Below are 18096 nucleotides of genomic sequence, written 5' to 3'. Positions count from 1 at the left end.
AGGCCACAATCACATTGTTAGTATAACCAGAAATAGAAAAAGACAAGGGAGAGTACAATAAGGCTTTCAATGATACCGGATGAACAGAATTTGCTTCCAGGATCAACCATGATGGAGGGACCTCAATATCTTCATAATTAACCCAATAGTTCAAATTTCTAATGTTTGTTGCCCAATAATAGTAAAGGAAGTTTGGCAACACCATTCCGCCCAGAGCCTTGGGCCTCTGTAAAACTTGTAGACGCAACCTAGGAGTTTTCTTGTTCCAAATAAAGTCAAGAATAAGACTGTCTACTTTACGAAAGAATGGAAGAGGAAGGAAGATCGGAATGCATTGAAATAAATATAAAAAGCGCGGGACAATGTTCATTTTAATTGCATTGATTCTGGCAGCTATGGAAAGATTTAGTAGCGACCATCGCTCAAAATCTTGTTTAATTTTTGTGAGCAGAGAGAGATAATTATTCCTATAGAGATTAACCAACGTTTTGGTAACATGTACTCCGAGATAAACAAAGCCAGAGTTCGCAATCTTAAATGGTACATTTGGGAGTTGAAGTGAAATTTCATTTACCTCTCCATTAACAGTAAACATTTCACTTTTGCCCAAATTAAGCTTATATCCTGAGAATCTACTAAATTTGTCTAGGACTGAGAGGGCTGCAGGAATAGAACGTGACAGATGAGACAAAAAACACAAAAGATCATCCGCGTACAGCGCCACCTTCAGCTCTACACCATTTCTGGTTATACCACATATATCAGGATGAGACCGCAGAGCAATTGATAGAGGCTCCATCACAATGGCAAATAAGAGCAGACTTAAAGGGCAACCCTGCCTTGTAGAACGATGTTACTGAAAATATTCAGAATTTGTGCCATTTGTCCTGACCAAAGCCTGAGGAGAAGCATATAATAACCTGACCCATGAAACAAATTTTTTCCCAAAACCAAATTTCCCTAAAATAAAAAAAAGATAATCCCACTCTACCCTGTCAAATGCCTTCTCGGCATCCAGAGCTATCAGAGCTTCTGGGAGAGCGGTTGGAGGAGGATTATAAACCACCTTAAACACCCTTCTAAGATTAAAAAAAGAGTGTCTGTTACGAATAAACCCGGTTTGATCCAAAGATATAATTGAGGGTAGGGCAACTTCTAAGCGTCTGGCTAGCAACTTAGACAACGGTTTAAAGTCAGCATTCAACAGGCTAATGGGACGATATGAACCGCATGAAAGTGGGTCTTTACCTTTCTTTAAAAGCAAAGAAATGCAAGCCTGGTTTAGGGTGTGGGGAAGTGTGCCTGACCTGTAAGACTCAGTGAACATCTCTAATAGGTGCGGGGCCAGCTGTTTCCAGAATGTTTTATAAAACTCGGCTGGAAAGCCATCTGGGCCCGGACTTTTACCACTTTGTAATGATTTAACTGCCGCCTCAAGTTCAATTGCTGTGATAGGACGTTCCAGTTCCTCAGCAACAACCCGATCCAAAGTGGGAGTGTCAAACCTATCAAAGAAGGAGATCATATCCGCAGAGGTATTACGACAATCAGATGAATATAGTAATTTATAGAATTCCACAAAAGTTTTATTAATTTCCAAAGGATCAGATGTTACACCCGCGCCAGTCTCAATTTGAGGAATTAACTGAGATGCAGATATTTGACGTAGCCGGTGGGCCAAGAGTTTACTAGTTTTATCTCCCTGTTCATAAAATTTAGATCTTGAATGAAGCAAAAGTTCAGTAGTGTACTGTGACATGACAAGATCATATTCAGCTTGTAAAGTAATTCGCTCCTTATAAGTATCTGGCAGTTTTGAGACTGCATATAAAGAATCTAGTAGTGCATTGCATTGGGATAGCTTGGCTAGCTTCTCTCTTCTAGATTTCCTCTGATGAGCCTTATAGGAAATAATCTCCCCCCTGATAAAAGCTTTCATCGTTTCCCACAACCCAGAGGCTGTTATTTCTGGAGTTTTGTTAACCTGAAAAAAGAATTCTAATTGCTCAGAGACAAATTTAATAAAGTCTGTATCCAACAGTAAATGTGTATCTAGGCGCCATGGTGGTCTTGTATTAACAAACTTCTGAAAATAAACGTTCATAGAAATAGAGGCGTGGTCCGACACCACAATCGAATCATATTTACAGCCAGATATGGAGGACAACAACTTGCTATCCACTAAAAAGAAGTCAATTTGTGTATAGGTACGGTGAATATGTGAGAAAAATGAGTATTCCCTTTTATCCGGATTTAAAAAACGCCAAGGATCAACAACATTAAACTCATTCATAAAGGCTTGAATCACTTTGGTTGATTTGGACAGAGCAGCCGAGGTCGAGGAAGAACGATCCAAGGAAGGATCAGCCAACAGTTAAAGTCCCCTCCTAAGATTAAATTATACATGGACAAGTCCGGTAGCATTGAGAGAACCTGTCTAAAAAAGGATTCATCATCCCAGTTGGGAGCATAAACATTAGCAAGAGTCACCTTTATATCGAAAATGTGTCCCATGACAGCTATAAACCTGCCTGCAGAATCAGAGATTGTCTTAACATGGACAAAAGGAATATCTCTATGTAAAAGAATAGCAACCCCTCTAGATTTACTGGAAAATGAGGAATGGTATATTTTCCCGACCCAGCTCTTCTTCAGTCTTACGCTATTTATCTCTTTTAAATGGATTTCCTGCAAATATATTATATGAGCATGGAGGTGGTGTAAGTAGTGCAACACTTTACTACGCTTGATTGGATTATTCAGGCCCTTACAGTTTAAACTCACAAATTGAATATCCCCGCCCACACTAGATAGTGTTCTCTTAACCTGTGTCATTAAAGGACAAAGAATTCAGTATGTAAAAAACAAAAACAGCGAAGAGAAAAAAAGCAAAAAAAAGCACAAAAAAAAGGTGATACACGTCCACTCCAAACTTTCGGAAAAGTAGCATAGGTGCCAACCCATTGCCCAGAAGAACTACCCGAACTAACAACCCCCCCACATTAGAACAGAACGCCCCACCTTCCTCCTCACCTAGCAGAAGCATCAAGACAATGATGCGTGCTACCTCACCCCACATTGAGATAAAACCTGTCGTTACCAGCAGCTTAACCGCACTGCTAAACGACCTCAGGGAGTGTGAATATGGGCTGTCCCAAATACAAATAAATAAAGTAATAAACAGAAAAAGGTGCCATGGATTTTTTTTAAAAATAAAATAAAAAATGAATAAAAAAAAAAAAATAGTAGAGACTGACCGAAAGAAGAATGAAAATAAAAAAAGCACCAATATGCTCTGAGTGAAGCAATAAAACTTTCAGTCAGTACACAGTCAATACTGTATTTAGTCTATAAACAAGACGACAGCAGCATAACACGTGTGTTACCTGCTAGATATGCAGCCTACTGCCGCAGAAATACAAACCGAGTCAAAAACCACATTTGTAGTCCAAAGTTAGTCACTCTCCAGGGCCGGATTCTTCTTAAGGCTCTTGTTGACGAACTCCAGAGCCTGGTCCGGGTCTTCAAATCTGTGGGTCTGGCCGCTAGACATGGTGATGTGTAGAGTAGCCGGGTACCGGAGGCCGAATTTAACGTTAGCACAGGCATGGAGCTCCCTCTTCACCTGGTGAAGTCTGTGAAGTCGGTGTAAAGTCCGGAAAAATGTGCACCCTCTTCCTGTTGTGCAGCAGAGGGGCGCTCTGTCCAGCGCAGCGGAGAATGGCATTCCTCACCTGAAACTGTGTCACCCTGATGACCATCGGGCGTGGCGGCTCTCCCTCCTTTGGTTTAGCACGCAAAGTGCAGTGAGCCCTGTCCAGCCCGGGCATCTCGTCGAGTCCCAGCAGGTCCATTAAAAGTTTTGCAATAGACTCTGTAGGTTGGGGACCCTCGGATCCCTCGGGCAGACCCACTAGTCGAATATTATGCCATCTAGAGCGTGCCTCCAATTCTTCACATTTCTTGCCCAGAGACTCCACCGTAGCAGATAGCTTAGCCATGTTCACCTGCATACCAGTCAGCTGGTCCGAGTGCTCATTAGCGGAGCGTTCCAGGTCACTAATAGTTCCACTTCGCAGGGAGACTTTTTCCTGCAGCAGTTTGAGAGCAGTCGCCACCTCCTTCTTGACCAGCTCCGATATGATTGACTCGAATTTTGCCACAATTTCAGTTCGTTGGTCGTCCATCATCACCTTAATGCTACGTAGCATCTCCTCATTAGCACCTGGCCTCTCAGGTGACTCGGGCTCCGAGGGCTGGAGTTGCGGCCTGTTCCGACCTGACTTCGTAGGCTCATTTTTCGCCCGAGAGCTCGACATTAATGCGGTTCCGACTCTCAAGATGCAGGTCTCTTAAAAAACGTTCAATCACCTTAAAGTTGCAGACAGACGAGAAACTTAAAATGACATTTAAACTATATTATTATCACATTCCTGAGGAGCGACCGAAAAACACGTCCTACATCGTTCGCGTCTCCACAGCGCCCCCCGTGTGTGTGAATGGTTGTTAAGCTGTCTGGGGAGAGAACTCTACAGCCTTGTAGGTGGGTGATATGTAATGTATTAGGCCACCTCCTCTGTTCAAAGACGGTTATCCAGTTTGACATAGATGGATTCCTTTACTCCTCTTTCCTCCTATTTTGGGTCCATTTCAAATTAGTTTAAGGTCCCAAGATCAACTGTGCAAACAATGGTAAGTAGAAAGTGCATGGCACAGTTGTGTCACTATCAGGAAGAAAACGCAAGCTATCACCTGCTGTTGATTTAAAAACTGGTCAGGATGGTCAAGAGTCAACCAAACAGCAAGTCTACAATGAATTAAAAGTTGCTGGAAGACAGGAGTCAGTGTCCACAGTCAAGCGTGTTTTGCATCACCATGGGCTGAGAGGCTGCCTTTGCTCCAGATGCAGCACCTTAAAACTCGACGAAAGTTTGCTGCTGATCACATGGACAAAGAAAAAACCTTCTGGATAAAAACTCTGTGGTCAGATGAAACAAAAATTGAGTTGTTTGGCCACAATGAATGTTTGGAGATGAGAGGGTGAGGTCTTTAACCCCATACCCCAGAACACCATACCCGCTGTTAAAGCATGGTAGTGGTAGTATTATGCTGTGGGGCTGTTTTGCTGCCAGTGGATCTGGTGCTCTAAAGAAAGTACATAGAATAATGGAAAAGGAGGGTTATCTCCAAATTCTTCAGGATAACCTAAAACCATCAGCCAGAAGATTGGGTCTTGGGCTTTTCAACAGAACAATGGGCCTCATTCACAAAGATCGTCTTAAGAATCTTCTTAGATTCTTTCTTAAGTTGTTCTTAAGAGGTTCCTTAAGAAAACCCTACGTCAGATTCATCAACGCGTTCGTAAGCCTCAGAATTGTTCGCAGCTGCGTTCCTGCATTGATGAATGCCACCTCCACTTAAATTGAGAGCGTGTGCAAGGTGAGTCTAATTAACATAGGATTAGCATAGGTAACCGCCCATTATTGCCCATGAAAGAAACTGGAGGGCCGTGTAGACACTGATGCCGTAGTGCAGAGCAAACAAGAACAAAATGCCAAAAGCAAAAAATAAATCAGTTGGAGCGCAGCAGGTGAAAAACTTAAGCAGTTCAGAGGTGGAGGTACTGCTGCAGGAAATCACCCGAAGGAAAAAATATATATTCAGTAGACTTATTTATTATATTCAGTGCAGGTTATACCAGTACAAACAAAAAGGAAACATGGGAGGCTGTCACACGTGCAGTGGACGCAGTGTCTGGAGAAGGACGCACAATAGAGGAGGTGAAAAAAAAATGGTTTGATCTTAAATCTGAAACCAAAAAAAACATTGCAAAATTCCGACGGGAGACGCAACGGACTGGAGGGGGAACAGCAGACACCAAAACCCTGTCTGAGTTGGACCAGTGCATCGGGGCAATCATTGGGGAGACGGCACTCTCAGGTAGGCTATATGGAAAAATCTAAATCACTGTAATGTGTTATTTATTTAATTGATAGTTTAATTTTCCCACCTTACTTTTTAGTGTCTGGATACAGACCTGGGCCCCGAGGCAATGCTGTCACCCCCTCCCTGTGTGGCTGCTACTCCAGAGGAATCAGAAGGTAATTTATTTATTTTCTGGAATAATGGCTTTATTGAAAAGGTGTACCCGCAGGAGTTTACCATAGTGTGTGAGATCAAAATACGTCTTAGTATTGGACTGAGGGTCGCAACCATGGCTTGATTTATTATTTATTCACAGATGAAGTCCCACAGAACCAACTTGCGGAATGGACAGAACCCTCCTGCAGCAGTACCTCCACGTGTACTCGGGCCCATGCCTCTCCACGCCTGATTTCGGACGCGACACATATATATATGGATAAGATTGCCTCATCACTCGCAACCATATCCACCACACTCAAAGAAATAAATGAGAATTTTAAAAAATAAACGTGTGAAAGATGCGCACTGAAACCGGTCTGTCTTTTTTTTGTTTATTTTTTTATGTGCATTAGACTGTTAGACTGAAATTGTGATATGAATGCATTTTCTTCACAAGCGGGCAATTAATTGCGCTCAAACATGAACAGCGCACCTGCATTCTGGTCCCATCATTGCGTCAGGACGCACATCCTCACGGTGTTGTGGCTGAGGGGGAAGTGGCACACCACGCTTCATAGCGATGTTGTGCAGGACACAGCAGGCCATGATTATCCTACAGACCTGTAATGGTGAGAGAGAGTCATAAGTTAAGTTGCAAGGTGTTTGAATAAACGTGACCTTAGTCTAAGCAGATTTTATAATAAAATAAATCAAATCATCAGTTGTCTTACCTTCTCCGGTTTGTACAGCAATTTGCCACCTGCTGTGTCCAAACACATCCAGCGCCCCTTTAAAATGCCGATGGTGCGTTCGATGGTGGAGCGAGTGTGCGCATGCATCTGGTTGAATGAAATCTCCTGTTGAGTCTGAGGGTTGGTCAGTGGTGTCATCAACCAGGGAGCCAGGGCATATCCTCGATCCCCTAATAAAATAAATCAAGATAAAATCAAATAAAAAGACACTTTTATGGGAAATTATAATTATATTATAAAAGATACGTACCAATGAGCCATGCTTCACCAGCTGCTCCTTGTTCAAGGTGTGTTCCCACGGAGCTTTTTTGGAAAATATAGGAATCGTGTGCTCCTCCTGGGAACCGGGAGACAACGTTCAGTAGGTGGTTATTTGATTCGCAGATAAGGTGTACGTTTATCGAATGGTATTGCTTGCGGTTGAGGTATGGGAAGGGGTCTGGAGAGGGTGCCTTAAAGCGTACGTGCGTGCAGTCTATTACGCCAATGGTGTTAGGGAGGCCAGCGATGTTATGAAAACCTCTCTTAACTGCGACTTGATCTTATGCTGTGTATGGAAACTTTATGTATTGTGTGGCCAGTTGATTTATTGCATCCACCACTCGAGGGAGAGCGCGGCTAATGGATGGCTGTGATGTGCCCACCCTGTCCCCCAGTTCCCGTTGAAATGTTCCAGTGGCCAAAAAGCCGAGGGTCGACAGTACCTGCACATGCGGGGAGACAGGGTTGGACCGAAGTGTGTGGCTCCGAAGTGCTGGCTCCAAGTGGTTGCATAGATCTATAAGAACCGGTCGTGGGAGCCTAAAGCATCCAAAGAGGAACTCATCGCTCTCTGAAAAAAGATCTATGTGATCCCGAAAGATTCGCTCCCTCCATAGGGCACGATCAGCAATCTCTTGCAGCAGCAATATATATGCCATTGTTTTGCGGGCCTTGGATGGAGAAATGCCACGTATAAATAGGGTTGGGGGGGGGTTACTAATTGATGGCATGGTTTCCAATTTACTTGATTAATGTTAAATCATTGGCACATTTAATTTATTTTAAAATTTTAAATTCTCTGTAAATTACCAAAAATATGAAATTAATAAATAAATAAATAAATATGACAGAATTATCACTGTAATATTGTATTTTATTGAACTGCACAAGAGAAGAAAACACAACCATGCCAACATGTCGGCACTGAAATGTGTGTAAGAGTACTCCTGAGTTTTCATAGGATTTGTTCTTACCTAAGAATAAATCCTGGATGAGAAAAAATTCATGAATGCCACAATCTTCATAAAATCTTCGTAAGTGGGACTTAAGAACAAATTTGTTCGTAAGAACGGTTCATGAATGAGGCCCAATGATCCTTCCGTGCCAGGAAGCTAACAAATTCAGTTGAACTTCACACATGATATACACGTGCTTTACAAGTGAATGTCAACTTTTCACCACAGCTGTATGATAACCAAACTACCAACAACCAAGTCAAATCACAGTCGGAAAAAATCAACAGAATTAAGATAGGGTGGGATTGAAACTGTGTAAAGCTAGTCTACTGTCAAATTCATCCACCATGTCGCAGCATACAGCAGCAAGCATACAAGCAAATGACTCAATGTACTATTTCTTGGCAAAGCAGCAACCATATCACATTGGCTTTGTGGCTCAGCACATCCCAGTTATGTTAGCCCTGCTTCTTGTAGCTGTTTGGCTCATTGAATGTGTGCTACATCAACTAGCAACATTTTAGAGAGTACTTGGGTCTATTAAAGTGTGTGTGTATGTTCTTGTTTTTTTGTGCTGGTAGACCAGAACGAAAGTGCCAAAAACGAGGAACAGGACAGTGGCAAGGAAGAAACTGAGGCAGAAGAGAAGAAAGAGCCAGAGAAAACTGTTGACAGACGCAAGACAGGACAGGAGATGAAAACAGATGTGGACAGGCAAGAGGAGGAGGAGAACAGGAGAGAGTGGGAGGAGCAACGGCCTGAAGAGGAGGGAGGACACAATAATTTGACGGACGGCCATCCAGGGACGCAGCAGTGGCGATGTCAGAATGGTACGCACCCCTACAACTTGTGAACACCTGCTGTGGGAACAATTACAGTGTTAATGAAATTACATACATTTACGCAAGTAATGTACTAAGGAGAATTTTAGGGTACAGTAATTAAACATTTTCATTTATGTGACTTTACTCTCCTCTACTACTCACCTACACGTCAGAGGTGCTTGTACTTTTTAGTCACTAAATGTATTTAGTTGATATAGTCTCTAGTTACTATGCAAATTAAGATTTCACATATATGTACATTTTGATGATAATGCTGATGTGGTAGTTATTTATTCTGAGTTTTTCTCACTACCACTGCAATTACAGATACAAAGCCCCTTGCAAGGTTGCTTTCTCATAGAACGATATTCACAAGGATCACTGAGAGATACAGGAAACCCATAACTAAACAGGACCGATAAACAGGAGGAACATGTAAAAATAAATCTTATGTAGTTTGAAGAGTCAAAATGTGATCCGTCATTGATGTGCCTTGGTTGCAATTATAACTATTTTATTCTTTATATGCACTATATTCACACACAATTTTTTTTTTTTACAAGTTGCAATAAGTTGTCACAGTGAAAAAATGACTTGATGGGACACACATACACAAACACACACAGCTCAAAGTTTAAAGAATAGAATGTGATTTCATGCTAACAAATTTTGGTGTGTTTGCAGACCCTCAGCCTGATTGCCCTCTGATCCATTATTACAAGAGACCTAGCTACTGTGCCAGCTCCTACCTGCTAGTCAGGTCAAAGGTCAATGAGATGTGGCCCATTGATGCTCGGGGAAAAGCCAGGAGACTGCAGCATATTTCCCTGCGTCGCCGAAAGTGACTGTGTAGTATACAGTTGGACATGAGTGTGATATTATCCCATGATAATCAGTCTTTGTTTATATTTGCATTTTGGAGCCTTGTATTCCAGCTCATCTTCGGCTTAATTTTAATCTGGCAGTGGTCACTGTTGCCTGCTACCTCATTGTTGCCTCTCCTCTTCTTGTCTTTCCTCTTTAGCCCCTGACAAGGCTTCCCTTAATGTGTACCTATCCATATTTTATCCTCACTTTTTTTTTTCTAAAGAACATTTGTATAATTAATTTTGTCATCATATATTTTGTTTAACTATTTACTAATAAAGTTTATTAGTTTCATGGTTATTCTAAATATTTAGAAGCATTTGCATTGCTTCCACTGCTTGTCCTTGTCCAGCACATGTATGTGATCTTAGCAGTACTGTAATGTTTTTACAGCTCATTTTCATTGTGTATTTTTGGTCAATTTTAATTGTAGCCCAGTCTAAAATAAGTCATTTCAGACAAATATGTTAACAGAAATATATGTTAAATGTGTTAATGAATAAAAGATTACATTACAACTGTTTCTTGTAAGTGTTAAATACAGTTCATAATAGATTTAAAAGGGCCAATCTCAGAGGGTGTAAAGTCAAACTTTACTGTTTGTTAGTTGCATTGGTTGTTGGCAACTTGTCAGCCCTATCAGAAAGGTAGACATAGGGGATGATAAGGTGACCCCATAGGTTAAAGCCATAGACTTGTGAGAAGAGACACAGACAAGCTCTAAGTGCAAATCTGCCAGAGAGTAATTGAGTACATTTATGATAAACAAAAAATATGCTGCACAGAGTTAGGGACAAAACGTAAGTAATGTAGAAATTAAAATGATTAATGACTAGAAAACATTTTGTGATGGGATCACACCAACCGTGACTGAATGTTGACATTCAGCCTCAGTAGTCATCACTTTATTATTAGGGCCCGAGCAGGAAACCTGCGAGGTCCCTATTGTTTTTGTAGTGATTATTCTTATTAGGGCCCGAGCAGGAAACCTGCGAGGTCCCTATTGTTTTTCATTTAGGAAACCTGCGAGGTCCCTATTGTTTTTCGTTTGACTATTATTTTTTTTTGTCCCAAATGATCGCATTTTTCACTGCCTGAACATGGATGAAAATGCAACTTTATTTGGCAATCACATTAGGCTTGGTGTGGTGCTATAATCAAGGAAAGTGCGTTTTGGCTTATAACTCCCACATAGTTTGTCGCACATTCAAAAACCTTATATCCACGCGTTCCCTGAATTCTATTGAATCTTGTTATATAGGCCACGCCCATTTCTGCCCAGGTTTTTTCCCGCATATTCGCGAAATGTCGCAAACCTACTTTTTCTAACTCCTCCCAGGCAATTTCACCGATTTGCACAAAACTTTGCACACAGCGTCTGTGGATGCTCCTGACAAAAAGTTGTTAAAAGAATTTTGATATTCCAAAGAATACGTTATTAAAGTTATTAAATAACAACTTCCTGTACATTTTGTTCCAAAAAGGAACTGTTGCATATCTCCACATTGGTCTGTCCAAATGACATGAAACTCAGGTTACTACTTCCCCATAAGCCCCTAAGGCTCTGTGCAAAATTTTGACGGATGACCACTAGGTGGTGCTCTTTAAATTGAAGTATTTTATATCTCGACATTGGTTGGTTGGATTAATGCAAAACTTGGTACACTCATTGCCAATACACTCCTGAGGATAGCTGACGAAGGTGTTACTGATCCGCCACTAGGTGGCACTCTGGTGGCAGTCTAATTGGGGCCCGAGCAGGAAACCTGCGAGGTCCCTATTGTTTTTGTATTGATTATTAGGGCCCGAGCAGGAAACCTGCGAGCGAGGTCCCTATTGTTTTTCGAATGATTATTAGGGCCCGAGCAGGAAATCGGAGAAATTGCCTGGGAGGAGTTCGTGGCCTAAATCAGGAGATTCAGCACAATTCACTGAACGTGTGGATATAAGGTTTTTGAATGTGCGACAAAGTATGTGGGAGTTATAAGCCAAAACGCACTTTCCTTGATTATAGCGCCACCTAGTGGTGGAAATTCACAACAACAACAGATTATAAAATTTTTCGCCAGGTGTGACGTATATTCCAAGTTTGGTGAGTTTTGGGGTATGATTGGGGTATGGTTCAGGCAGTGAAAAATGCGATCATTTGCGGCAAAGAAAAACAAATAACTAAAAAATAAATAAATAAATAAAAATAAACACTACAAAAACAATAGGGACCTCGCAGGTTTCCTGCTCGGGCCCTAATAATAATAATCATTACAAAAACAATAGGGACCTCGCAGGTTTCCTGCTCGGGCCCTAATAATAATCACTACAAAAACAATAGGGTCCTTGCAGGTTCCCTGCTCGGGCCCTAATAATAATCACTACAAAAATAATAGGGTCCTTGCAGGTTCCCTGCTCGGGCCCTAAAAATACACATGGTTGGTATTAGTAGTCATCAGAAGGCAGGGAGAAAGAGCATCCATAAGTCTAAGAATGCAAAATAGCAGCCGGGTACCTAGGTCATACGCTCAATTATCAAGAAGTGCTAGGAATGGCCACCACATTTTTTGGAAATTGGCGTGTGACCTTTGTCAATTACAACAAATTAGATCCATCTTAGCAATGGAGAGCATCTCGTTCAGCCATCTTTTGAAACAGGGAGGTGATGGGAATTTTTCATTTTAGCATAGGATTTTGGCTACAACCATGCCCACCTGTTTTTGTCTCATCAGAGCAGCCAAATATCACAAGGCTACAATCAGGCTGAATGCTGCTTCCCAGTTGCCTCGAGAACCATTTAAATATGCCCTCCCAAAAGTTAGTTATAACTGGGCATTGCCAAAATATATGTGATAAAGATCCCTCGGCAGTACCACATCTGTCACACATGGGAGAGATTGAAGTATCAATCTTATTTAGTTTGATTTTGGAGTAGTGCAACCTATGCAGTATTTTAAATTGTATCAGTCTATATCTAGAATTAATAGAACAACTCTGAATACTAGATAGACCCTTCTCCCACAGCTCATCTGATATTGGAATGCCCAACTCTTTAGCCCAAGCATCTCTAAACTGGCCAGTGTCCACTGACGCCCTGAAGGCAGAGACAAAACGAGAAACCAAGTGTTTAGAATTTGGGTGTGACTTACATGTATCGTGAAACATATGGTTCTTAGGTTTAGTTGTGAAGTCTGAGATGTATTCACGTATGAAGTGCCTCATTTGGAGGTAACGGAAAAAATGTGACTGAGGCAGATGGAATTTAGGAAAGATGTGCTTGACACTCATATGAGGTCAGACCACCACACTGCAGCCTTTCAGGCCCATGCAACAAGGTGATCACAAAGAGAAGCTTTAATGATCTTGTGTACTACATTAGCACTTCATGCATACAGTGTTCTAAGTCTTGAATATACCGAGTGAACAAAAATTTGAACGCAAATATAAACTGCAAACTGCCTGCTGCACCATCTGACTGAATCTGACCGCACCAATATGGTTGGGTACCACCAGGCCTGAAAAAACATTCTAGGGGAAACACTGTATTTGTATAGCACCTTTCATACAGGTTACTGCAGTTCAAAGTGCTTCACAGATGACTGACAAGTCGATAATAAAAGTGTAGACCGTAAAAACAACAAAAAACCAAAAACAAAGAATTTGAGACCAATGCAAGAAAATAAAAACAATGAAAATGTAATAAAAAGTTACATTTAAAAGCTATAATAGCAGTAATAGTAGTAAATTATGTAGATTTTAGTAGGTTTTAAGTTTATGTTTTAAGATTTTAACTCTTCCAGTTGTTCTCAGATCCATAGGCAGACTGTTCCAATGGCTCAGAGTAAACCTAAAAGTTGCCTCACCAGATGTTTTAGTCATGCACTTTGGAACAATTAGCAGACTCCTGCCAGAGACCCTGATGGGCTATAAGCATATTACACATACAATGCCTATAAAAAGTATTCACCCCCTTGGATGTTTTACCCTTTATTGCTTTTATAAATCAGTCATGGACAACATTATTTGGTTTGTATGACAAAAAAAACTTTCCAAAAAAAACCTCTTTAAGTTTAGGACAACTTTGTGCAGTGATGTCCATTATACTAACCATTTGTGAACTCCAGATTAATTCTATTCCAATTCTTTTCTATTTAATTTATTTTACTGAGGGAGGCAATATTGATCATAACTAAGTGTGGGCAGGCACATCAGTAATGCTGACATTGCTGGGCTGTACTCACTGTCATGCCCATTGTCATAGTAAAGAATGCCCTCCCATTGAATTGCTGAAGTATTGTCTGCATAAGGCCATAAAATGTTCATTTCATGTATTTTTAAGGTTTGCACAAGGCCTACAATTGAGACAAATCGACATGATGATAGGTGACATTGCTGGGAGTTCAAAAACACTGTCAAAGATGGCCAAAAAGCTACGGAATGTCTGTGTTGAGGCAATGGAGAGAAGGAACAGAGGAATAGGACAGAGACTGAGAGGGCGGAAAGAGTTTGTGGTTATCGATGAAAGCCATTTCAGACACAAAAGGAAGGTAAGTGGAAACAGCCACACGCCTAAAATTTCTCTGGGAATTCCTGCCACAAACCTAGTGCCTTTCAGCTCCATTGTATTGGAGTGAAGGCAGACATCTATATGGCAGATATCTCCAAAAAACGGCAAATCACACCAAAACTATCTGGGTGGATGGTTAGCACTCTGGGCAAGAGGAAAAATATATTTCGCTTTAATTTTGGGTGAGACAGATGTACAGTCAACAGTAGTATGAGTAGGGGAAGATGTGCTTTTATATTAACATTTGAAATGATGGAAAATCCAAAATGGTGGACTCAATAGGTCATTGTGACAAATTTATTTTCCATGAGGAGCTGTATCTTTGGCTTTTGTCACTGTATGAATAACAGGTAAGGAGAATGCCACCTAATGCTCACTAATGCTGACAGCAAATTTGAAAACATTGTCATGTGAAAACTATTCGCACTAAGAGGAAGGATTTGCTGATACAATGGTGGGGGTGAATCCATACTTACAGGGATATAATCATTTTTATAACTTATTTAAGTAAATTAAATTAGTTTAATTTTTTAATGTTTTAATGGTCAAATGATTACCATATATTAGTCACACATCATCATGTGAATAACTACCATTTCTACTATGTGTTCTATTTGAATATTTTGACAGTATGGACGTGGAAGAACGGTTGGTGGGTGGACATGGAAAAAGTGGGTGTTTGGAATGCTGGGTGTCAGGCACAGAGGACAGAAGACAATGCCTCTGCTTGGTGGAAAGACGGACCAGACGAGAGCTGATCCCACTGGTTCTGCACCATGTTCGGACGGGATCCACAATACTGACTGATGAGTCGGGGGCCTACCGTCAGGCTCTGCCTGAATTTGGATACAAGCATTATACAGTCAACCACAGTGTGGAGTATGTCAATGCTGATACAGGCTGCCACACTCAACACATTGAGAGGGCCTGGGTAAAAAACACTATAATGGTCCATTGGGACGCCTGCTCCATGATATTGCAAAGCAATACAAATAGACAAATAAATGATGCCAAGAAGGCAACACTGTGTATTTCTACTGTGTGATGTGTATTTCTACTGTGTATTTCTATTGTGTGCTGTGTACTTCTACTGTGTATTTCTACTATGTTCTGTGTATTTCTACTGTGTTATGTGTATTTCTACTTTGTGCTCTGTATTTCTACTGTGTGCTGTGTTTTTCTATTGTGTATTTCTACTTTCTGCTCTGTATTTCTACTGTGTATATCTACTGTGTGCTCTGTATTTCTACTCTGTGATGTGTATTGCTACTGTGTATTTCTACAGTGTATTTCTACTGTGTGCTCTGTACTTCTACAATGTATTTCTACTGTGTGATGTTTATATTTACTGTGTGATTTGTATTTCTATTGTGTGCTGTGTACTTCTACTGTGTATTTCTACTGATTTCTGTGTATTTCTACTGTGTTGTGTATTTCTACTTGGTGTTCTGTATTTCTACTGTGTTTTTCTACTGTGTATTTCTACTGTGTGCTCTGTATTTCTACTCTGTGATGTGTATTTCTGTATTTCTGTGTGATGTGTATTTTTACTGTGTATTTCTACTGTGTGACGTGTATTTTTACTGTGTGCTGTGTATTTCTATCATGTATTTGTACTTTGTGCTCCATATTTATACAGTGTGTTTCTACTGTGTGATGTGTATTTCTACTGTGTATTCCTACTGTGTGCTGTGTATTTCTACTGTGTATTTCTACTGTGTGATGTGTATTTCTACTGTGTATTTCTACAGTGTGCTGTGTATTTCTACTGTGTGATGTGCATTTCTACTGTGTGCTGTGTATTTGTACTCTGTGATGTGTATTTCTACTGTCTGCTGTGTATTTGTACTCTGTGATATGTATTTCTACAGTGTGCTGTGTATTTCTACTGTGTAATGTGCATTTCTACTGTGTGCTGTGTATTTGTACTCTGTGATGTGTATTTCTACTGTCTGCTGTGTATTTCTACTGTATATTTGTACTGCGTGTTCTGTATTTCTACTGTGTATTTCTCATGTGTAATGTGTATTTCTACTGTGTGATTTGTACTTATACTGTGTGCTGTGTATTTCTTTATTTCTATTTTGTGATATGTATTTCCACTGTGTATTTCTACTCTGTGATGTGTATTTTTACTGTGTTCTGTTTATTTCTGTTGTGTATTTCTACTTTGTGCCCTGTATTTATAGTGTGTTTCTACTGTGTGATGTGTATTTCCACTGTGTATTCCTACTGTGTGCTGTGTATTTCTACTGTGTATTTCTACTGTGTGATGTGTATGTCTACTGCGTACTGTGTATTTCTGCTGTGTGATGTGTATTTCTACAGTGTATTTCTACTGTGTGATGTGTATTGCTACTTTGTATTTCTACAGTGTATTTCTACTTTATCATGTGTATTTCTACATTGTATTTCTACTGTGTGATGTGTACTTCTACAGTGTTTTTCTACTATGTACTGTGCGTTACTACTGTATTGTGTATTTATACTATGTATTTCCGCTGTGTGATGTGTATTTCTGCTGTGTGCTCTGTATTTCTACAGTGTATTTCTACTGTGTGATGTGTATTTCTAGTGTGTGCTGTGTATTTCTACTGTGTGATGTGTATTGCTACTTTGTATTTCTACAGTGTATTTCTACTGTGTGATGTGTATTTCTACTGTGTATGTCTACTGTGTGCTCTGTATTTCTATAGTGTATTTCTACTGTGTGATGTGTATTTCTACAGAGTATAGTATTATGTATTTCTACTGTGTATTTTTACTGTGATGTGTATTTCTACTGTGTGCTGTGTATTTCTACTGTGTATTTGTACTGTGTTTTTCTACTATGTGCTGTGTATTTCTACTGTGTGATGTGTATTTAACCTTCTGGGTTGCTGCTCGTGCGGTCGACCGGTTATTTCGTGGAGTGGTTGTTTTTGCACTATTTTGTTTATTTATTGTTCTGTTTGTGCTTTTTTTATATAGTTTTGTGGACGTATATGTTGTCTGTTTGGGCTAGACACCAACCGTCAGTGTCATCGGCGTCTGGCTGCTTTTTTCCTAACTTATTTAAAACTTTTCTCCCTCGCGTGACGTCCTCGTCGGCTCCAGTTTTTTTTCCTTTGTTTGTTTTACACTGCCCGCCAGCTCCCAGGCCGGTGCTTCCACTACTGCTGGATTACTTTACACTGCCTGGGAAACTACATCGACCTCAGCATGGAGACCAGGGGACTTTTCTGGGCTCTGGTTTCTCTGCTTTTCTGGCTGTCTATGGAGTTTATCTCGGCATACTATAACGAACTCAATCTCCCCGACGGGCAGCGAGTCACCTACGCCAGAGACTTTCTGCTGCGGCTCACACCCTACCCCCATCAAGCCATTACTACAGATTCATTCCCTGAGGAAATCCGATGGGACCATTCTTCTAATAAAGAGGACTCACCCAACAATAAAAAGAAGGTTAACCAGGAGAGGGCAGAAAAAGGGTGGACTTAGGGCCAGACTGAAGAGGGAGAAATGTAAACACCGAGCGCCCCCCTCAGTCATCCTGGATAACGTGTGCTCTTTGCGCAAAAAAACAGACAAGCTGCAAGCTAACGTTAACCATATGCATGAATATAGGACTGCCTCAATTCTTGCATTCGCGGAAACGTGGTTAAAAAAGATGGACAGTGATGACATGCTGCACATAGATGGCTTTGGGTCCCCTCTAAGACTTGACCGAGACACTGAGCTCACTGGCAAACAACATGGCGGCGTGTGTCTCTATGTAAACACTAGCTGGTGCTCAACGGTCATCGCCAGAGAGGAGC

General features: G+C 40.8%; 1 protein-coding gene and 1 long non-coding RNA gene across 2 annotated transcripts in view; both read left to right on the top strand.

Annotated features, from left to right (window-relative positions):
• The window catches only part of pde1ca (phosphodiesterase 1C, calmodulin-dependent a), a 184310-nt gene extending 174099 nt beyond the window's left edge, over nt 1-10211 (top strand). Inside the window, exons 17-18 of the mRNA XM_073488855.1 lie at nt 8635-8883; nt 9562-10211. Of these exons, the coding sequence (XP_073344956.1) occupies nt 8635-8883; nt 9562-9722 (410 nt within the window). The 3' untranslated portion in view covers nt 9723-10211. The remainder of the gene's footprint in view (nt 1-8634; nt 8884-9561) is intronic.
• Nucleotides 3334-6446, top strand: LOC141014211 (uncharacterized). Its single transcript, XR_012180480.1, has 2 exons — nt 3334-6101; nt 6242-6446. It is a non-coding gene; the product is annotated as an uncharacterized lncRNA (long non-coding RNA).
• Nucleotides 10212-18096: the final 7885 nt, after the last annotated feature.

The sequence above is a fragment of the Pagrus major genome, chromosome 19, assembly GCF_040436345.1.
Source record: "Pagrus major chromosome 19, Pma_NU_1.0".
In the NCBI taxonomy this organism is placed as follows: domain Eukaryota; kingdom Metazoa; phylum Chordata; class Actinopteri; order Spariformes; family Sparidae; genus Pagrus; species Pagrus major.
This window is presented reverse-complemented; position numbering and strand designations above follow the sequence as displayed.